The 23,653-nt window shown below is 32.4% G+C and overlaps 3 protein-coding genes across 3 annotated transcripts in view; 2 read left to right on the forward strand and 1 right to left on the reverse strand.

Annotated features, from left to right (window-relative positions):
• LOC149902573 (sensory neuron membrane protein 2-like) overlaps positions 1-2,931 on the forward strand; it is a 30,973-nt gene extending 28,042 nt beyond the window's left edge. The window contains exons 9-10 of the mRNA XM_090110524.1: positions 466-591; positions 2,719-2,931. Of these exons, the coding sequence (XP_089966650.1) occupies positions 466-591; positions 2,719-2,925 (333 nt within the window). The 3' untranslated portion in view covers positions 2,926-2,931. The remainder of the gene's footprint in view (positions 1-465; positions 592-2,718) is intronic.
• Positions 2,932-4,066: 1,135 nt separating this feature from the next.
• Positions 4,067-16,968, reverse strand: LOC149902575 (periodic tryptophan protein 2 homolog). The gene is made up of 17 exons (XM_090110296.1): positions 16,835-16,968; positions 16,652-16,764; positions 16,197-16,291; positions 15,583-15,711; positions 14,745-15,178; positions 14,028-14,199; positions 13,518-13,685; positions 12,886-13,138; positions 12,176-12,323; positions 11,443-11,634; positions 10,825-10,970; positions 10,107-10,254; positions 9,540-9,683; positions 8,381-8,490; positions 7,529-7,677; positions 6,798-7,002; positions 4,067-4,210 (listed from the first exon to the last, which is right to left on the reverse strand). The coding sequence occupies exons 1-17, from the start codon at positions 16,850-16,852 to the stop codon at positions 4,081-4,083; spliced, it is 2,754 nt and encodes a 917-aa protein (XP_089966422.1). The 5' UTR covers positions 16,853-16,968; the 3' UTR covers positions 4,067-4,080.
• A 1,340-nt stretch (positions 16,969-18,308) lies between these two features.
• LOC149902576 (V-type proton ATPase 16 kDa proteolipid subunit c) lies at positions 18,309-23,653 on the forward strand. The gene is made up of 3 exons (XM_090109926.1): positions 18,309-18,544; positions 21,108-21,297; positions 22,672-23,653. Exons 1-3 carry the CDS (start codon positions 18,472-18,474, stop codon positions 22,877-22,879), a joined length of 471 nt encoding a protein of 156 aa, XP_089966052.1. The 5' UTR covers positions 18,309-18,471; the 3' UTR covers positions 22,880-23,653.

Here is a 23,653-nt window from a genome sequence, read left to right on the forward strand (position 1 = left end):
GTGTTTAAGATTTTTTTTAAGAACAACTGGCAATATTTTTAGACGTTTTCTTTATTAGAAATTTCAAGGGAAATATTAAGATTCAGTAATGAAAACATCTGGGCAATTTTTCTATCAGTATTCATTATTTCGACATAACGCGTAAACTACCTGTCCGTGAGTTCGATAAATCATCTTCATTCTTTATACCTAATATTTATTAATAAATTATTCAGGGAAATACAAAAATACACTGGGAACGGATCTCACGTACCTACTATTACTAGTTCAGTTTTTTATTATCTATGGTACCTACCATAGGTACCATACCTAATAGTCAAAATAAAACGTACAAGTTAGTAGTTTTACTACTTATTTACTTATCTCTGAAGAAACCTTCTTCCTTACCTACTTAATTACTTGCTTAATCTAAAACTTATGTATTAAATAAATATCTAATTAATAGGTACATTAATTTCATTCCAGAAAACCGGTGTAGTATTAAAAGGATCTCAAAGAATACAGTTCAACATAGAGTTACGGAACATTCCTGGCGTGCCGCAGCTGCAGACCGTACAAACCGGACTGTTTCCACTCTTGTGGATTGAAGAGGTAATTATACGTTCACTAGCTTTCTACCCGCGGCTTCGCCCGCGCAGTCAAAGAAAAACCCGCATAGTTCCCGTTCCCGTGGGATTTCCGGGATAAAACCTATCCTATTTCCCGGGATAAAAGTAGCCTATGTCCTTTCTCGGATATCAAAATATCTCTATACCAAATTTCATGCAAATTGGTTCAGTAGTTAAGGCGTGATTGAGTAACAAACAGACAGACAGAGTTACTTTCGCATTTATAATATTAGTATGGATTTACTATTAACTATTGGAATTACTAGTGCAATAGATTTGCAGATGTATTAGATAGTGCGGTAATTGATTTACTACTAGATTAACTACTGTATTAGATTTACTTCCGCAATAGATTTGCAGCTGTGAGTGATTTACTATGTAATTGTAATAGATTGACTATTGTACTTGATAGCATCTGAAAAGACTGAAAGACTTCTGAATCGTGAAATGAGATGAAACATTCCGTAGACCGTAGGTTTAGCACATATTATTATGTGATTAGATTTTATAAAATTTTGAATAGAAAACAATGATCATTCTATTTAGATGCACTATTAAAATATTTAAACAGTTAAAGACATAAGATAGAATATATATGGTGGTGGTTTGTAATAAAAATATATTCCTAAACTCTTAAGAGTTAAGAAAACAAAATGGCTAAGAAAATTTAATAGGAACGTAGATCATAGATAAATTAATGTAAATCTAGGTAAATAGTAGGTACTTCAGCGCAGACAATCCTGCGATAACAGTATAATCAATCTCTATAAAATATCGCTTTTTAACGAGCACACTTTTACCTAACCTGTTTAAACAATTCTTTACCGAAAATTCTTCTTGTATATTCAAGAATTCATGATTAAAACTAATAGGTAGGTATTATTCGTATTTCATAGTTTATTAAATTGAAAACTCTTAAATTGATCTTCATCTATAATTGAATAAAACCGGCCAAGTGCGAGTCGGGCTCGCGCACAAAGGGTTCCGTAGCAGCAAATATAATAAATTACAGTTAAATCAACCTATCTCAAAAACTATAAGAGATACTTTGATCAAACCAAAAATCGTTGAAAGAGTTAATTAGCATGCATCACCTCTATTTTTTTTAGAATTTTATACCCCGTAGTTATAAAAATAGAGGGGGGGGGACATACTTTTTACGACTTTGAGAGCTGATATCTCAAAAACCGTTCACTTTAAGAAAAATGTTTTGTAGAAAACTTTATATCATTTTAAAAGACCTTTCCATTGATACCCCACACGGGTATGTACATCGAAAAAAAAAATTTCATCCCTCAGTTACATGTATGGGGGGCCCCACCCCCAATTCTTTTTTTTACTATTTAGTGTCATATTTTTGTAGCGGTTCATACAACACATATTCCCATCAAATTTCATCACTGTAGTACTTATAGTTTCCGAGTAAATCGGCTGTGACAGACGGACAGACGGACAGACGGACAGACGGACAGACGGACATGACGAAACTATAAGGGTTCCGTTTTTGCCATTTTGGCTACGGAACCCTAAAAAGGGCTTTAATAAATTATAATAAGTTCATTTTCATTTTAATTGTAGATACATTTTAAATTTAGGGTTCAAATTTCTACTGTTTAATTATATCATAGAATTATTTTTACGGTATACTATGCGGTACGGTACTAGCATAGAATACAATTACTCCTAGCGGAGGGTACTAGATACTAATTTCCTTCTAACATATTATTATTCTTACAAAATATTAGCACGATCATTGCCTGTAAAATATTTAAAAAATTACACATGACATTAGATGCAACATTCTTGCCACCTCAGATTATTTTATAATAATTATACTTAGTAAAAGTTTAATTATATCATAGAATTATTTTTACGGTATACTATGCGGTACGGTACTAGATACTAATTTCCTTCTAACATATTATTATTCTTACAAAATATTAGCACGATCATTGCCTGTAAAATATTTAAAAAATTACACATGACATTAGATGCAACATTCTTGCCACCTCAGATTATTTTATCAGATTATATTATAATCTGATCTGGCCACTCAGAAAAAAGTATAGAAAAAAAAACTATAATGACCATTTCGAATTTCGAATTCCAGGGTGCCAGCATTCCCGAGGAACTACGCGGGGAACTGCAGCGGGTCCATTCACTCCTCGACTACGTGGAAGGCGCGCGATGGCTGCTATTGGTCGCTTGTGCGTTCGCGTGTGTGTTCGCTGCTGTGTGTGTAGTGCGTTCTGGTGTGCGTGTGTGGCCGAGGAACAACCATTTTGTGCTCAATCCCACTAATGTTAATAAACGTTGAATTGTTTTTTGTGTTTTATTTCGAGAATATTATTATGTACAGCGATTAGAGTTTTTTGCGTTTTAGAGATTTTTATATCTTCATATCCTATCAGTAACATCAAGCACTAAATACCAAACCGTTACTTAATATTTTGAGATCATAGACAAATACTTATAATATGTAATTTAATTACTGTCGAAAAATTTAAATTTTCTTCGTCAGCAATTCAACAGTTATCTCAATTTATGTATTATTCGAAAATCGCACTACGTTAGTGTAATTTTTAATTAAAAAAATATATATAATTTTATTTTAAGAACTTCTCTTCATTTACCTGATTACATACTTAGGTAAGTACAGTTATTATAAATGAATTTTTTCATGTTTAATTATTGAGGTCGCGGGCGACATAACGAATAAATTACCTAATCACGTTCCTTTAAATTCGTCAAATTAAAGTACATATTTATAATAATGTAAACGACTCGCATAAAATTAAACAGAAAAATCATCATATTTTATTACAATTTTCCATAACACTCGACAATACATAACTTTTCCAAGGCCTTGCTTGAACTAAATTAATATTGACAACACCAGCCATAAATTTTGTCATGTGCTATGTTTGAGATGTGGTTGGAGCTTGGGTTGGAGTAATTTAGTGCCATTGTAAAAAGATAAATGAATCATACCGATTTTCCTGCGTCAGTGACGCAATATTAATATAGTCTGTGACGATAAGTGACGTAGGTCGTAGACTGATTACGAAATACGTTTCCGACTACAATTAATAGTGATTCTTGATATAAGAATGTTGAATTGCTATCTAATTCATTGATATTCTACCGCAATAGATCTCCATAATCTTAACATATCTATCTAGGTGTTTATTATTTTGCATATTATTGTTATATCGATAAACACATTAATCTATTTTTGTTTTAATTATTATTGCCATAGAACAATAATTTAACTTCAAACTTCAATATAATGCCTTCTCAGCAAGCAAGAAGCTTATATCTAATACACTGGAGATTTCAGTATGAACATTAACTTGTAACAAGAAAATATAGTGAAAATAAATAGGTTTGAAAGGGAAAAAACTTTATTACATGCTATTATAGTATTTTCGACAGGCAGGATAGAATAAAAATCCACATATAATTAAAAACTTTATTCAGAATCAGAGAAAGTCCCTCTGCCACTCGACTGGTCACTCTCACTGTCCATTTCAACATCTTCCTTTGGCAATATCTCTGCTACTGTCTTGATACAACGAATCGTGTATTTGTTGAAGTCACATCTGAAAATAAAAACATTCATTTTAATATGTAATTTATAGAAACATGTGGATTCAAACTACCTACTTATAAACCTTGTGCTTGTGACACCGTAAAACAATTAGACAAAATTTTGTTAGGGAATAAGAATTGCATTGCGGACGTACAGAGGTAGATTTTATCATTAGAATAGCAGCGAGTAAACGTTAAAATATTTTATTAATTTATGAAAACTGAAAAGTAATCTGAACCGAACATTACAGCTGGTAATTTAAGTTAAGGTTAACACTGCATTCAGGATGAATAAGGAAATTAAAATTGTATCAAATAATTAATGATGATTAGGTTGTTTAGAAAAAGTACATAGAATTTTTTGTCTATGTAACTTGGTTATGAAAAATGTAACAAATACCTACACAGCCTACAATAGTAATGGACAACGAAAAAAAATCGAGTAATTAAAACAATATACATATTTGCTTTCTCTCTTTCCATATGTTTATTTTCCAAATACAACCAAATAACAATATAAACGAAAGTTGTATTTTATGTTTGTATTTGTATATCGTAAAGTTTAATTGTGTTGAGGTTTTGATAGTTTTACACTAAAATTTAGGCGAAATAATCAATTTTTTTACATTCTTTGCATTTCAAATATAATCTATGGTTAACTTAACTTCAAATACAGATAACCTAATAACTTTAACGTTTACTTTAGTAATAAACTTCCGTTTCCGTAGTATATTAGGTATCGAAGTTACGAAGTACCAACATAAAATAAGATTTAATCTTCCTCAAGTCATATGTTTACGATAACGTTATCTTGACCTTTAAAATATTTTTCTACTTGTGCACTTAGAAAAAGGATACGAAGAAATAACAGAGTATCCTTTAAGTTGGAATAATATTAATTAAGGTTTTATACGAAAGAGGAAGGATATCCAAAAGCATTTTGGGCACTTTAAATTTGTATTTGATCCTTATTGTTAGTTACTGTTAAGTGTTTGTTCACAAAAGCGAACAATTTTTTTTTTATAAACCTAAGATCGAATAAGTAATATTCTTCACCGCTTAATTTCACATAGGTAATATTTTACCTAACACGTTGGTCAACTCAATTTTTAGGAAATGTTCATTTTCATAAATATTTTCGGCGGTATGTGTTGTTTCGTTATTACTAAAATCAAACCAATTTTATAATATAAAAAAAAACTTCGCCATCTTATTTACTTACACATGTGAGCATTAAAATAAAATTGTGCCTGTGTAAACAAACTCTTCAGCCTTATAATATTAGTTCGATCGAATGTTGTAATTTTCTTAGCCAAGTTATGAATAGAAATGTAACGACTGAGCAATTATCACCGTGTAACAAAAAGCCTAAATCTATTTACAAGGTTGTATATTTGCACGATTCGATGGAATCGTTTTCTAAAGACCTTGGAGTCTAGCTGTCGTCTCTATCATTGTTACTATCACATGAGTAGTACGTTAAGAAATAATTAAAGATGCTTTATAGATTTATTGTTATTTATCATTTTGCCAATTTCAGCCAGAACATGCTCTCATAGTAGAAGGCTGATTTTACCTCTTTTGGTTCTGGAAAAAGCAAATAAATTCTCGATGCATTTTTAAATATTTATTTTTCTATACGTACAGCAAAACGCCTTTTATAAAGGATATTAGTTAAAAAATCTGTAGATATATATTTTTAGAGCAATACCAAAATTTTGAATTTGATATTTTTAGTTTTATAACATTCAAATGCTTTATAAAATATTTTTTAGTTAACCAGAATTACCGTATACCTATTTGACACCAGAGATTCCATACAAATCACTAACCCATACATCAAGATTACATAACTTGCCATATGACACTATCTCGCGATAAGGTCAAGTGTTTGATACAGATAAAGGGTGTTAAGATGAATATCTATTTTCGGATAAACTAGACTTGGTATTGAATTTTATATGGGTTAGTGAAACTGAAACACTGTTTCAATATAATACAGTATGTAATACGTTAGAGAAAAAATAGTTGTAACGATAAAAAAGATGGAAGCGGTAGCACAAATAAACATTTTTGAAGTAAAACTTCTATAGGCGCGTTGAGAGTAAAATATCAAGGTCGCGTCATAGCAATAACGTCACGTCGTGGGGTAAGACGACGGTTTTGGTATCTTTGAATCTTGTTTAAGTTTCACACACTTCTAACACACGCTCTTCTTTATTCATACACTCAAAAACACATCGTGTCTTTAGCCTCATTAACTATTAACATTTAAATGTTACTAGATACAATTCCCTTCAAAATTGCACAAATAAGAATTTAAATAACATTTTCTACACCAAACTATATAAGGTACAGATAAAACGTACCAAACAATATTATAATATGTACACTGTACAGCCTTAATAATATTATACAACATTCCGATGATAAATATTTGTTGGAATGTGATGAAAGACAGAGTAAATGACATTTGTAAACTCTGCCCAATATTCGCGTAAGCAGAGTTTTGCTACGGACATTTTTTGATCGTAATTGTGTTGTACATATTTCTAATACCTGTATCAATATTCATATATTTTAAACTAAAATACTCACATTTTACTCAACTGTCCATATTTCACAGTAAGAACTTTCTCTAAGCCCAATAACGTCGGTATTGGTACTTTCTTCCCCTTTTGTATGAGCGCCCGGATCCATATTAGTGAATGTTCTATGTGTTTTGTGTCTTCTAATAATTTCGATATTGTAGATAGGAGACGATGGGCATAATCTTCATCTAAACTGGTTACTGTTAAATCGACTGGAAAATAAATAAAAATCTAAGTCTATTGTACTTTGGTGGGACAGCATTTGGAGTTATAAAAACAAGAAAATATGATTGAAAAGACTACTTCAGCTATCACAATACATACATAATCCTACAAAAAATAAATTTTAAACTGCCCTCAAAGCTGTTTGTCAAAATTTTTGTTGAAAGTAATAAATGTTAAAGCAAAATCAAGGTTATTAGCATTATTTTAAATTCACAAAATGCACCAAAAGCAATAAATGTTAAGCCTAGCTGTTAAATAAAATAATATTCAACGTTATTAGCATGTCTTAAAGTCGGATTTAAAAAGATGAGAACTCAAAGAAGTTCTCAATTCGACTGTATGCTTTCATCTTTTTTTTGGTTTGTCACCTTAGAACTTGCAACTGGGTGAACTGATTTCTATTTAGTTTTTTACTTTGACAATTTGCAGGCGGTTTAGTTTTTTTTTAAACAATTTATCATAATATGTTACAAAACCAAGATTTCACTTAACAAAATGAGTTTTTTTACTCACTATCACCAGAGGGCACAGACTCCACACATTCTTGTATGATTGTATGCTCGTTTAGCTGCAACGCACATACTAATGCGGGACCCCAGGATTTCTTCTCTAGGAGAGATTTCACGGCTAGTGGTGTTGACCCTGTTTCTAGGCGGTATGGCCTGTGAGAGAAATGTATTTATTTATTGTACAAAAAACGAATAAAACATTATATAGAGTGAATGTGTTTTAAATTTGTGTTAAATAAAACAGTTTATTTATATTTTAAGTATCTGGTAGATTGGTATTTGATATTACAATAATTAAAGGTTAAATCGATAATTTGAAGTGCTGAAAGCTGTGTGTATTAATAGTGTTCATAAAAAAAAGTTTATATTCCGTTAATTCTATATGTGTGTTCCTCGATACAATCTCCTCCTATACTACTCCTCCTGAATTGAGGAATTCACAAACACACATACGCACACTTCCCATATACTAATCATATATCCCACTTGCTTTTATTTTAAAAGTCTTATATTTCAAATCATAATGTTTAGATCCACATACATTTTATTCTTAAATTTAGTGTCACAACGTGTGCATTATTTATATTTACTGAACAAATAGTTACTTCTATTTCTTTTCTAATAATAATCCTACTGATATTATAAATGCGAAAGTTTTTGATGTATGTGTGTTTGTAACTCTTTCACGCAAATTCTACGGAACCGATTACAATGAAATTTAGCACACATATAGAGGGTAACTTGGATTAACACATAGGGTTTTATCCCGGAAACTCCACTTGAACGTGAACTATTCGGGTTTTCCTTTGAAAATGCAGGCGAAGCCGCGGGCGGAAATCTAGTAATAAATAATCACCTAAAAGTGCCATCCATGCCCGCAGTTTGACTGTACAGTAATAACCCTTCAGTAGCGCACGCGGCGAAACTTTCTCCCGTTGGCGAAAAACGCACACAGTGTACTCGAACCTGCGGGGAAATAGATTAATTTGTACTTTTATTGTTATATTTTAACGTGATAACGTTTTTAAAATCGTTTTAGTCGGGTGACATGTTCAGAAACTTGTGTCACACCAAAACCTCACGAGCGTGATCGCAGGTATAACGAGAGAGAGACGGACCGATCTCCCGTCTCATCTCGAGCGCTGCCACCAATAAGACGTTATCACGTAAACATCTCGATCGTAAACCTACTTTACAAACAACCAATTTTTTAACACGATTTATAGAATTAGATTTAAAATATGTATTTTTATGTTAACCTAGTTACAGACATTAGCCCGGTTTACACGCACGCTCTTTCGCGCGCGATTCGGCTTTCACGCGGGAAAGAGCGAGCATTTAAACGATGACAGAGAGAACGAGATTGCGCGTCCACTCCGCACACACTCCAACGCGCCATGCTTTTCTTCGTTCAATCGCGCGTGATTATCGTTTACACGCACAATCTTTCCTCTTTCCTCAGCGCGCGTGCTTTCCCGCGTTCAATCCCGCGCACTCAATCACGCGGTAAAGAGTGTGCGTGTAAACCGGGCTATTAGGTAATATAATAATCATGCACAATAGTCAATACATACTTTTTTACAGTACACAAAGCATTACAGGTTTTTTATGCTTCAGATTATTACAAGTATTGTGTTTAATTATTTTTATTTTTGTTGATGTTTTTAAAGCTCCATGAATGCTTATTTTAATTACGATATACTGTTTGATATAACTTGGACAAAAATCAATATTACATGGATAAAAGCAGCTTAATTAATCCAGACTTTATCTACACTAATCTTATTTCATCAACTTTTTCTGCAAGTATAGGTAACCGGTCCTTACAAATTTCCACGTCAATAATACTTAAGAAAATAGGTATTAAGAGGTAGAAAATATTATCCTAATCCTAATACTATTATAAAGGCGAAAGTTTGCATGTATGGATGTTTGTTACTCTTTCACGCAAATACTACTGAACCGATTACAATGAAATTAAGCACACATATAGAGGGTAACTTGGATTAACATACCTCAGGTTTAACCCTCCGTTCAGCCATATCTCCCGCTTGCACACCAGGTAAGCGAATATTAACTTCCCCTCCTTCTAAATAACTGCGGTCTTCTACGAGCGCCATGTTACCGAATTCAGTAAGAAAACGACGGTTTATTACGTCCTGAAAAATTAGTTTATATTAATTAATGCATTTTTTGTTGTTAAAAAAGTACGTAAAATGCATTTTTTAGAAAGTCGTTTAATTGTGTACAATGGCATTTTTATGTGTATTTATAATTTTATAGATATTTTCTTCAAAATAGGACTTTATTTACTTATAGTTTATGGAATAAATTCCATATTTTACAAAAGAACAATATCCGACAAATATTAACATTTCAGTAAATATTTCTCGGAATTCACTTATGTTAAATAAGTGCTAATGAGCACCAATCGATTTATACAAGAATACGTTAATAAATAATCTATATATGTATATCACAAAGCATTAGAATGCAAAAAAATCCTTTCATCATACATTAAAACCTTAATTTTGGCATTTTTTCCATTCCGCAGATCAACCGCAACAAACACACAAACTCACACTAATAGCGTCCAAGGATCGATTCTGCGTGATGACAAACTTCTTGATCAGCACCGATTCGTTCACACTATATAAACAAATGTGTTTCGAATTACCAGCCCCTAGTATGCACGAACCGTCCGCTGAATAACATATTGTTGTGAACGCTCTGGAAATAAAAAATGTGTGCGTGTACTAGTGTACCCACGTTAGAAGTGAAACTTCTTTATGACCTTATTTTTCAAAAAAAAAATTACTATATGCAACTTTACAGAAATACGTCGAATCACGCGTGGTAGGGATAAGAAAAAGATGGCGTGAAACGGAAAAATGTCACGCGTAACGAAAAAATGTTGCACTAAATTTTTTTCCAACCCCGCTAAAGAAGTTTCACTTCAAAAATAATAGATAATTTACAAAAAATACAAAAACTGGCTATAACTCTATGCTTTTTTTTGGTCAATAAACGAATATGCTATAACTTTAAAGTCGAAGTCAATGAAAACAACCATTATTAAGAATAAGTTAGATGAGATCATCAAATTAATTCAGACCACAGCTGTTATTCTGATAGATAGAGCTATCAAATAAAAAAAAGCATTTAAAAAAACTTAGCTGGCTGAAACCACAAAAAAACTTTTCCTATTAACATAAAGTATGCTTGCCATTTAAAAACTGTGTATTCAATATGTGGCACATTATATTTTATACAAAACTATTATTAAACAATAAAACTAACTTAGTTTTCAACATTTTCTCCGCTGTAATAAGGTCAGTATCCGCCCTTCCGGACCCCAGATCGTTCCTGCCTTCAATACTGCCGGTTTGATCACATGTCGTCACGTTGAAGAATGTTATACACCCATCTAGAGTGGACACTGCTATCTGCAATTATTTTGATGAAAATATCTTTAAAACAATTAAATAGGTAAGGGTGAAAAACTGCATTGAAAATGGCTCATCCGTTTGGAGAATATGATACTGCAAACAGATATTTTGATGCAGATACGAAATACACGCACATTCCAGTGAAAGGTTCGTCCATTACATAATATACACTTACTTACTACTAACTTTGTTATTTCATCTTTGTTCAAGTTCGTTCGTTCGTTTTTACAAAGTGGGGATAAGTAAGTGCATCTTGTAATTTATTGCTCCACATTATTTTTTCTATGTTCTATAGTTACTGTTGTCATTTATTTTCAATAATGTTATTTTGAAATAGAAGTTAAACAAAGGTGAGAAATGAAAAAATATATGATCTCCTAGAGGCACTATTAATATAATATAGATACATTTATATTGTTAATTAATTTTATTAAATTACACTATTATAAACTATCATAAAATAACCAACCTCTTCCCCATCAGGTCTAAAAGTAACTTGCAGCACATCACTAGTCATCCTAACAGTTTCACACTCCGAACTGCTTTCAATCGAATTCCATAGCTTTACAGTTTTATCCCAAGATCCTGAAGCTAGTTTAGAGCTAGATAGATTGGGGCTAAAGGCTAGACTTGATACGGGAGCTTCGTGACCGCCTAGAACCTGGAATAACAAAATAACTTGGTTATGTAAGGAAGTATAGATAAATACATTTTTCATTTTTGTACTTATAAATAAATAAAGACAGGTATGCATATATTGGGTGGAAAATATAGTTTTTATTCTTTTTCTATTGATTGGTTCGTTTAACAGCTATCTGAGAAACAGAATTGTATTGTACTGTCAAGGACACTATGAGTCTAGCTATTTTTCCTGCACGCATGACGCAAGCCAAGTTTTGCTTGCAAGTAATTAAATGTTAATGTACACTATCAATTATATTAACGTGATATTTTCCACAATTTATGGTAATACATCAATTTACCTACTTTCATTGTTCTATAGTCTATCGCCACGCAACTGAACTGTATACTGAGCAAACGTTCGGAAACGGCTTATCCAGTCCCACTATACCACTCCAAAGGTCCTACTACACCTTCCCAAACTTGACGGACCAGATGAATTCACGCAACTGATGAACTGAATCCGATACTGAACAATAAACGTTCGGAAACGGCTTATCCAGTCCCGCTATACAACTCACCTCCAAAAGCTTCCCAAACTTGACGGACCAGATGAATATCTCGAACACATCCTGCCCGCCGGCCGCCACCAGCTCGCTGCTCGAGTCTATCGCAACGCAACTGAACTGCACTAGACTTGGTGACGTGAACGTTCGGAAATTGCGGTATCTGGTTTCAAAAGAAAGAAAAGATGAAAAAAAAATTAGATTACTCAGCTAAAATTCTTTTTTTTTAAGCTATTGCATATCGCGGGCCTTGAGCGCGGGGACCGAATCGAGAAATTCCGTAACGAAAAAACCTCACGCTCCCCACTCCGACGGCCACGGAGGTGTGGCTTGAAGGCATAGCATGCAATAGCTTTACTGCGGCAGTCCCCGAGTGCCACACATCTTTTTTTTTCTATACATACATGTGAGCCATTACAAGCGTATTATGATTAGACGTTTTTTTAATTTACCGCCGATTGGAAAAATAGTAACACTGTTTCGCTAGTTAAAAAAGTTAAGGATACGAATTTTTCTGAATATTATGAAGTAGGTATGTATGTACTTGAAATTTATTTATGCATAAGGTAATCCCTGATTTAGCAAATGCTCTAAAAAAGGAAGATAAAAATGATATAGATTAGTCTGAATTTATAGCTTTTTATTTATGTAAAAAAAATCTTGGTTTACTTTTATTTAAAAACAATTGTACTCAAACTTAACACCTATTATTTTCCAACACTTACCTAGTCAAATCATAACACCTCACTGTACCATCCAACGAACTAGACACAAAGAACTTCTTATTAGCACTAAACACTATATCCGTGACCGTCGACTTATGTTCACTAAAGGTCACGAAACAGAAGCCACTTGTTGTATTCCACACTTTTATCTTGCCGTCATGACCCCCTGTTACTAGGTGGAGTCCATCAGGGGAATAGGTAACGCAGGTCATGTCTAACGAGTGGCCTTGTTGCTTTAGGACGTATTGTTCACCTGTTTGATAAAAATTGAAAATAGGTCAAAAGGTAGCAGGGGACAGGGGTATATATAGGTCTTATGAAATATTCTATACTATGCAGCATAGAACCAATTATATACCCCTCTTGATTACACACAATTTTTAATTTGTATTTTTATGATACATCATGCAGCTTACCAACCCATTTTCTTGCTATATCACAAAAAAGGACAAAAAAGAAATTCGATAGTCAAAAATAAAGTAACCATTCTACCCCTTTCTTTACTCTGCCATAAAACGTGGAAAAAACAAGATTTTTTTAAGCAAAAAAAGAGCGCGTGTACTGAGCACAGGTGTCAGAAGTGAAACTTCTTTGAGAAAACATTTTTTGTTATCAAAACGTAAAAAACTTACTCTGCCACTCCCAAACAAGCAATTGTCCAATGTTCGGACAACCGAATGCGATCCAATCTCCCTGAGTGGACATCGCCACACTACTGATTCTGTGCTCTGATATATTGAGCGTGTGTATTAGATTCACATCTGGCATTTCGTGTAAGAAGAAAATACCGTTGGAAAAACCTGCAAATAGATTTTCAGTGTTATATATCATATGATTAAGTTTATCAACATTATTTTGACAAATTTTAAAGAATAGAAATCGATCATAAGATGGAATTCACCAACAGTAAGGCGAATGACGAGCGTTTGAATTTCGCTACAAAATGATTTATTTCTATTACTTGTGTAGTTTCATAAATAAGTGTAATCTTATCTAGAACTTCAACAAATAGTTATTCTGTTAAGCACAATACTACTAAATAATGAATCTCAGTTAATAACACAATATTTTAATAGGCCTTTACAACATTTATTTCAATAGATCTTTCCATACATACAAATAAGGTTCAAATTCCAACTTACCAGTGACCAAAATCTTTGTAGCCTTATGATATTGCGCCGCTGTTAACTTCACTTTACGGTTAGCATTTCTAATATCATCCCCAATATAATGTCGGCCTAATTTCTTGTATAGCATTCTTTTAGCTTCCTCTTTCACTTCAGTTTCTTCCATTTCTTCGTCTTTATCACTTTCCTGGTATTAAAAATAAGATATTATTGATGACTTACTATGTTATTTGCATGGTAAACCAAAAATAACATATTGTGCAATTTTTTTCTACCATTAAATTTTAAAAATTTCATTAGAAATCATGCTATACTATCATTTTATAAATGAGAATGTTTATGAGAGTAACTTGGATAAGCACATAGGATAGGTTTTATCCCGGAATTCCCACAGGAATGGGGACTTCTTTGAAAACGCGGGCGAAGCCGCGGGCGGAAAGTTAGTGTAGCATAAAATGTTATGTATACAATAATAATAGTTTAATAAAACTAAAAAAACACGCTTTTTATAGAAAACCGAACTAAAAAATAGAAAATTGTATCAAATTAGTGTATTGTCATCAGTCCTCAATAAATCTACAAAGTTTGAACGAAATCTGGCCGTTTAAAGTGGGTCAAAATCGCGCCCAAAGAAGTCGGTTACAAACATACAGGTGAAGCTAATATAAAGCGTGTAAAAAATATAATCAGAGATGTATCATAAAATATTGTGTATACAAAAAAAAAACTTACATATTCCTTATCCTTTTCTATATCATCCTTTTCATTAATATCATCGTCCAACAACTCTTCCTCTTTCTTAATCTTTCGTCTTTTCTGATGCGATATCTGCACCTCAGAAACCACCAAATCATCTGGATCAATGTTCGCATCCCATAAACACACCTGACCGTTCCTACTGACCGTTATAAGATCTAAACTCTTCTTCTCAAAGAAAACACCAACTATTTTATCTGTATGTCCACTTAACGAATACATATTTAAGTTGTCTAAATATTCTACAGTATAGATCTTTGTGGTTGTGTCTTTGGAGCCTGCGGCTAGTAATTTGCCGCAAGACGACCAGTCCAAGCATGTAACTTCATCATGGGCTTTTTTGAAAACCCGTTTCATTATGAAGGACCTATATTCGCCAGTAAACACGCTGGGTGCAGTCATTATAAATACTAAAAAAAATAATAACTTATGAACTTTTGCAAATTACAATACAAAAGATTATAATTAAGTGCTATAAATCTTACAAGATTTGTTTTGACTGAAACTTAACTTAATAGTAACATATTGAATTCAACAGACATAATATGAAAATTTAGGAGGTTGGTGTCCCAACAGCAACATAATATATGACCTGATGATCATGAAATTCCTACTTCCTACTAATATTATAAATAGTAAAGTTTGTGAGGGTGTACAGAGTATGTGTATGTTTGTTACTCTTTCACGCAAATACTACTGAACCGATTACAATGAAATTCAGCTCACATATAGAGGGTAACTTGGATTAACACATAGGATAGGTTTTATCCCAGAAAGCTTGTAGAAATTATACACAATTAGTTCCATACATTACCTGTATCGTCACAGCAAGCCGCAAAATGTTGACCATCAGGACTGAATTTAACAGCATTCACTCGCTGCTTGAACTTGTATCTATGTATTACTGTGCATGTTATAAGACTTATCATTTGAGCCTCACCCTCTAAAAATATAAAAATATATGAGTATTATAATTTTATAATAACTAATTTCATGTTTCATAATAATGAAAATTTTTGTGAAATAACATTATGATAAGTAGCAAACTATGTCATGGCTGTGTAAATGATATTAAAGTTAGACTCAAGAAGAAGAGCCAAAATATCAATAAAAAAAAAATCAAGAATCTTTGGTAAGTAACTAATAATAATGATAAGCTGAAACACTCTTCTTATTGTTAACTTGTAAAATAATGACATAGCCACAATCTTGCAAAATATTACTGACGATAGTTGAACGTGACAACGTCCGATTGTGCTTCTTTGTCGCTCGTTCCGCGCTCTCGCTCGCACTTCAAGCCTTACATGGAACGCCTCAGAGCAAGGTAACGCCGCATGAGTCATGTTTTTTTGTGCGTGCAGCCGGCTTTATCGAATTATAAGACGTTGTCACGTCAAAAATTATGTAAAACAAAAAGGAATTACTTACGCTCATTAATTGCCAATAAAACAGATCCATTTGGCGATATATCAATTGCTGTATAATTAAAATGACTCTCAACTGGCAGTGTATTACTTTTATTTCTGGAAAGATTAAAATATTTCAATGTTATACAGGATATAAGGTATGTTATTCCCTCTTTCAAATAAAAACAGATTCAAAAACAGTTTAGTCTCTTTCTTAAACTGATAATTATTGTAAAAGTATTAATATTTAAATAACTAGTAAATAAAACAATTTTAGCTATGGTTTACCTTTCTTTTATTGGACTTGAATATACCTACTTGTAGAGAATCCTCTGTGAACTATTTTCATGTTTCTGCATTCATTTATTATTTAAAATTAATCGTAGGTCAGCTGTATGTACATTGGTTAATACTGCATATTGATATACCTACAACTATATATTGTATAATTAACTCAATATTAAATATTATACTTACTGTTTCAGATTATACACTGTTATTTTATTTCCAACCGGACTAATAACACAGTTTCCATCGTTTGTAAATAATATATCTCCTCGTCGGTACACGGTCCCAAGTAAATTTTGAAACTAAAAAATAACAAAATAAATACACCATCCAAAAAATAAATATATACAATAAGTTGAAAGAGTAACTTACTTTATAATTATACTTCATCTTGAATATTTATTGTTTGAAAGATACTCTGTTCCACATTTATTCATAAATGGAATTAAAAAACGCTAAACTATGAGAATATGATCACAAAACAGAACGTGAGTTCTAAAATTTACAAATGTCAATCACACGTGGTTATGACTTTGACATTGACAAATGACATTAATGATTAACATATTACTAAAATATTGCCATCCTTGATTAAACTCATAAAACATAAAAATTAAAAATATAAGTATTTTGTTGTTTGAATGAAATACATTATTAAAAATGTTAATTTGCTGAGAATACATTAAAATAATCGGTTTTAGATGACTTACAGTATGCCAATTGGTAATAGTAAAATAATTTTATTATTTGTTCACTTAAAAACATAACTCAAAAACCAGCATTGATACAATAACTTTTAACTGCGAGTTTAACGCCTTGCGTAATTTACTAAACTTTTATTTTATATGTGTTAACTTTTGGAGCTTTCTTTAAAAACTTGTTTTGGTAAAGTTAGTTTGCTATAATATCTATTTTCGGTTATTCAAGACAATTTTGTAACGTCTTATAGTTTAACCATTAATATACCGTCACACTGATAAAACCTATAATTATTGAAGATATTGAATAATTGGTACTTACTAAATAACCATTGTTTGAATATTTGAAGTAGGTATAATATGAATTTAATACCTTTCCGGCGGGCTTGTGGCTTGGGCGGCTTATTAAAAGGAATTTATAAGGATCCATATTTTTTCAAACTGTTGCTAGTACATTGTTTTGCTATGGGTGGCTACTGAATATATATAAATAATTATTATGCCAAAGTTAACTATAAAAATAAATATTAATGTAGTTATCATTTTATTCTGTGATATTATTATTAAATCCATACTAATATTATAAATGCGAAAGTAACTCTGTCTGTCTGTCTGTTACTCAATCACGCCTGAAGTACTGAACCAATTTGCATGAAATTTGGTATAGATATATTTTGATAACCGAGAAAGGAAATAGGATAGGTTTTATCCCGGAAATCCTACGGGAACGGGTTTTTCTCTGAAAACGCGGGCGAAGCCGCGGGCGGAAAGCTAGTAAAAAATAAAATTTAAATTGAAAATATTTGAAATTGGCGCCTTATTGAACTGGTAACATTAAAAAAAACAATATAAGAACTAATTTAACTTTAAATCTCTATAAACTTGAAATATTTCACGATGTTTATAATTTAAGTATAGTAAAATAATATATATTTTTACATCGTAGTTATTTTACAAACAATTAAAGAAAATACCAATTTTGTAATAAAAGGTAGTATTGAAATGTAAAAACAGGCATGCGCAGAACGATTTTGCTGGCCAGCGATCCACATCAATGAAATACGTCATATCACTGCGAAATCTTTAGCTCAGGATTGGTTGCGCATTTCGGAAGTAGCGTAATAACACCAATCAGAACTTAGGGCATATCGAGCTCTGCCTTGAACATCAATCGTCATATGACCCATTCTATTGAGTCGGCAAAGCTTGGGCCATATTTGTCTGTGCTAAAATAGTTTCGTGGAGTGAGTGTGTGCAGATAGTCATCACATTTTTTGGGACCTGTAAATACTCCCACACTTCATATTCAAGATGACTGACACAAATCCCATGTATGGACCCTTCTTTGGAGTTATGGGGGCGGCGTCTGCTATTATCTTTAGCGGTATGTATCGTGTGAATTGTCTTTTAGAATGGCTGTCTCAAAATCTTATCGATCTATCCAATTTTCCCTTGTTCCATCGAAGGTTTTCTCATACCTTCGTTTCATCAAAAGATCTAAATCTATCTATATGCTAAATTACGGATATGGTTATTTTAAGCGTCCTAATTATAGGAACAGCCGCGCCTTGTGGCATATGTTTTATCATCGCTTTCTTGACCTATCTGCATTCAATATATAAATCATTGTATTGTTTTTATTACGTTCTATGAAAAGGAATCGGGGGCGTAAGACGAAACTGAAAAAATGAATCACGATCAAGTGATCGTCATGTGATTGATATTCTGTTTTATTAATGTTGGTAGCATTGCATGTAACGTAAATCCCGTAGTGGCGAGTTTCAGAGATTTTTTATATACATCTATAACAAATAACTGTATAGCTACTTAATTGTATATTAAAAGTGAACTTTAGTATCTAGTGAAAAAGGTTCACTTTGCCATTATAATAATATATAGGCATTATACGATTGAATGAGTTCTTTTGATGATTAAATCTTGGAATCCATATAAAAACTGATAATGGATCCATATAAATACAGGACAACCGGCAAAAGGATATTCAGATCACATGATTGATAACCTGTATCATGTGATTGGTCATGGTACTTTTAACTTAGTACATACTTAACCTAACTTAAGTTTCACAATTATACATCAAATCAGAAAGCTTTGTAATCTATTTCATTAACCATATTATGATTATTTGAGTAATTTTGGTTTTATATCACAAGACATTTATTTTTTCCTTTGTGACACTTCAGTCAAGATTTTCTAGTTTATTCTATCATCCAAGTTGTACATTATACATGTTTGAATGCTTATCCAAACATAAATCAATAAGAAATTGAAAAGGCAACACTATTGTACTAATTCTAGATCATACAAATTATACAGCCTTCAATGTCTAAGGACATGGTGTTATGTCACTTGACTTGAATCACATGATAGGAATCAAAAGTTTCCCCTCTAATAATATTAGCATGAATAACAATACTACATATTTAGGATTTAGAGTTCACAGTGGCAGTTCACAAGGCTTCTTTAATATTCTCAAGTTTTATCACGTCATGAACATAATCATGTGATTGCATGAACCTAATTGTTTATACCAAGTTCAATGTCTTAATTCTTATGTCATTTAAGGGTCAATAACATGACAATCCAGTAAAATTCCCATACATAGTATGAGTCACTAGTCACATGATAGTCTTATGTTTTTTTCAATTTTATGATCAACTTGTAATATTTTGAACAAGCTGTATAAATGGGAAAGTTAGAAATTAAGTGTGTAATAAACTACATACTTTATTCATATTAGCAATATGTACATGAAAGTTAGGCAATCTATCTTACATTGCATTGTTCATATGCATTTATCTTATCATTAGTTAAAAGCATACAATCTGTATCTTTCATATAACATGAATAATGAAAAAGAATCATCAAACAAATTGAAAATATAATATTCCATAATAACTGCATGGTTTTAGTAATTTTCATTCTATTAACTTTAGCCTTGAGAGAAACTTGTTTTCTAATTATCATGGGGTATTTGTATGTTCACAAAGAACATGAATAACAGAAAGTAATATGAGTATAATATTTAATATGAATATATTCAAGCAAACTAACAGTCATACTTGCTGGCAATGCTTCTCACATAGATCAGACTATAAAATATAGGTCTAGACTAGTCTTACATAATATAGGAAATGGTGGAGAGATTTGACCTAAATTCAAATAATTGGGTCAACAATTTCTTATATCTTGATATAGTATAAATATCAAATCTGTACTAAGATCTGTTTCATTGATAGTCAATACAAATAAAGGATTGATTTTATTTCAATTAAATACATATTTGAACATAAATATAAATATGTACTAATCTGCTAAATGAAAGAATCAAACATGGTCACATATCTAAAACATTTAATATGTCAGAAAACCTATTGAAAATTACTTGGAAATTAGTTTTTTATTAGGACAATTTAAACAATGATGAACTGAATAATATAAACACTTCACCTAATTTCATCAGACTGAGAGATTATTTATCTATCATATTAGTGTATGAATAAAAACTACATATAACAACTGTTGTGCAAGTTATAACTTTACTTATGACTCATGTGTAGTGACAATTTCAAATACACAATGTTTTATCCATCTTTTTCAATAGTAACATCTTTACATCCATACTAATATAATAAATGCGAAAGTAACTCTTTCTATCTGTCTGTTACTCAATCACGCCTAAACAACTGAACCAATTTTCATGAAATTTGGTATGGAGATATTTTGATACCCGAGAAAGGACATAGGCTACTTTTTATCCCAGGAAAATGACGCAATCCCGGAAATCCCACGGGAACGGGAACTATACGGGTTTTACAATGGCTGCGCGGGCGAAGCTGCGGGCGGAAACCTAGTATAATTATAAAGAGCAATTAAATCGTCACATTATTAGAACATAGATACTTATTACGACCATAACATTCCAGCGCTGGGAGCGGCCTATGGAACGGCCAAGTCTGGCACCGGTATCGCAGCCATGTCGGTGATGAGACCCGAACTGATCATGAAGTCGATCATTCCTGTCGTCATGGCGGGTATTATCGCCATCTACGGTCTGGTCGTGGCTGTGCTCATTGCTGGTTCTCTGGAACCGCCAGCGACTTACACCCTCTTCAGGTTTGTTGATTTTGATATGTTTTAAAATTTAAACATTAATATAGCTTGATGAGAATGGTGAAATGAAATAGAAAGTTTTTGTATCATAATACACAATGCGAACATGTTTGCTTTCGTTAATTAGAAAAAAAGCTTAACAGAGTTACAGATTTGTATGATAGAAAATATAATTATTGGTCAAATACTTAACTTTTTTTTGCTGATTTTAACTTTAATGTACTATAAAAAAAATATATATACCAGCTGAATTGATAACCTCAAGTTAGATATAGGGCATACTTAAAACTTTCTATTTACTATATTATTCATTATAACTGACTATCAAAGATCCAATTCATAAAATATTTATCATATTAAGTATAATTGTAATTTATACAGCTTCAATGTGACTAAAATTGCACAATAATTCACCTTGACAGGACAATTGCTCTGTACAAGGTTACAATGAACATGCTATGTGAAAAATACTTTTTAGTCAGCCATTTTACACTTCAGTCATTGATTTGAAATTATTTTCAAAATTTGCAGTGGTTTTTAATTAGTAATCAAGATAATAAAGTGAATCACAAAGATCATGAATATCTAGAAATTGTAGATAATTACTTTCAATATCAATGTTTTGCACGAAATTTGGTAATATGTACCTAAAGTTAAATAACCAAAATAAGGACCACTCTGCCTATCTATCTATATGTCAAGGTGATTAGATTCTGGGCTCAATCAATCAATAGATAGGAAATGTTTGTTCTGATAATGCTTTAGGTATATTTCAGATTTACTTTCCTACCATAACTGAATAATTTGTAATATAAAAAGTAATATAGAATAAAATTAGTATGAAGACAGAAATTATATAACAAATAAGTTTATTTGTTACTTTAAAAAAATAACCTGATGATATTATATCAAATAGAAAAAGCTGACGTCAATATGCTTTTAATTAATGTTTAAACATCAGATAGGATAGATAAGAATAATTTAATTTCCATGAAACAATTTTAGTTGCAGTATATTGTTCACGTTTTTATGAAACAAAATGTTATGCACACAAATTACATAGTTGACGACGCGGTTGGCGCAGTGGTAAAGTAACTGCCTACTGAGCCGACGGTCCCGGGTTCGATCCCCGGTCACTGCAAATATTTGTGTGATGAACTCAATTATTTGTTCTTGGGTCTGGGTGTTATTATCTATATATGTATTTATTAAATATTATATTTATCGTCGCCTAGTACCCACAACAACAAGCCTTAATTGAGCTTACTGTGGGACTAGGTCGATTTGTGTAATAATGTCCTATAATATTTATTATTTATAGTAGTGTAACAAGAGCTTATTTTCATGTGTATTTATATTCCTAATTGTCCATTTCAGAGGTTTCATCCACTTGGGAGCCGGTCTTGCCGTCGGTTTCTCTGGTCTAGCCGCCGGGTTCGCCATAGGCATCGTGGGTGATGCCGGCGTGCGCGGTACGGCTCAACAGCCCAGGCTATTCGTCGGAATGATTCTTATCCTCATTTTCGCTGAAGTGTTGGGTCTATACGGTCTCATTGTCGCCATCTATCTGTACACGAAACAGTAAATCTGCACACTCCTCGCCTCCGAGCTCTATGCCCCCACTCGTGATCTATGCTCAGTATCTGTATATCGCACATCGTCGCCGGTAGCGTCGCGCATAGCGCTCGAGGCACTCCGTCTGTATAAATGTTACATCCCAATATTATATCGATTATAATGTTTACAATATTTCGAATCGCATAGCTCCGGCACGGCGCGGCTTTGATGCTGCGGCCGCGACGCGCCCCGAGACGCGACTGTATCATAAATAATAATTTAATCAATTAATGTATTCGTATCCAAAATTTGATTCAACGTAACCATGACGCTACCGAGCGACGACTAAATTATTTATTCTTAATTTATTTGCGAACCCTCCCACATCTTCGCGACTGATCCGCCACATATCAGTTGATTTGCGTGACCACCCATCGCGAACGAACAGTTACAGACGATATCAATTTTAGATTATTTTAGCGTTAAGGCGAAACTAATGTACAGTTAGAGTAGAAATTTAAGTCCAAACGAGTTATATTAAAATAATTTATGAACCGTTGAACCCACAAGGTACTATGTACCAATGTCTTCTTGAGAGTTTAAGGTTGAACCTGGCTTATGTGTACATGCTATACAGCTTTAAGTGTTATAGTGCTGTGCCCATCTTACTACTTGTAATGCGCGTATCCTTGTAACGCTGTTTTATCCGAAATATATTGAGAGCAAGTCACAAACAATGTATTGCCAGGTATCAGTTAATAAACATGATTTGTACATTCCATATTATTTTGTTTCTACTTAA

Source organism: Colias eurytheme, chromosome 15 (genome assembly GCF_061535395.1).
Source record: "Colias eurytheme isolate Ceu_HAF_F1 chromosome 15, ilColEury1 Martin Lab GWU primary, whole genome shotgun sequence".
NCBI classification, from domain to species: domain Eukaryota; kingdom Metazoa; phylum Arthropoda; class Insecta; order Lepidoptera; family Pieridae; genus Colias; species Colias eurytheme.

Excerpts from the sequence above, each read along its gene's own strand:
- LOC149902575 (XM_090110296.1), bottom strand. Across the intron at positions 13,139-13,517 it reads GCTTGTTTGGGAGTGGCAGA|GTGAACAATACGTCCTAAAG; the intron begins GTAAGTTTTTTA and ends TTTATCAAACAG. Across the intron at positions 7,678-8,380 it reads GGCATGGATGGCACTTTTAG|GCCATACCGCCTAGAAACAG; the intron begins GTGATTATTTAT and ends TTTCTCTCACAG.
- LOC149902576 (XM_090109926.1), top strand. The coding sequence starts at position 18,472 with ATGACTGACACAAATCCCATGTATGGACCCTTCTTTGGAGTTATGGGG. Across the intron at positions 18,545-21,107 it reads GTCTGCTATTATCTTTAGCG|CGCTGGGAGCGGCCTATGGA; the intron begins GTATGTATCGTG and ends ATAACATTCCAG. Across the intron at positions 21,298-22,671 it reads GCGACTTACACCCTCTTCAG|AGGTTTCATCCACTTGGGAG; the intron begins GTTTGTTGATTT and ends TGTCCATTTCAG.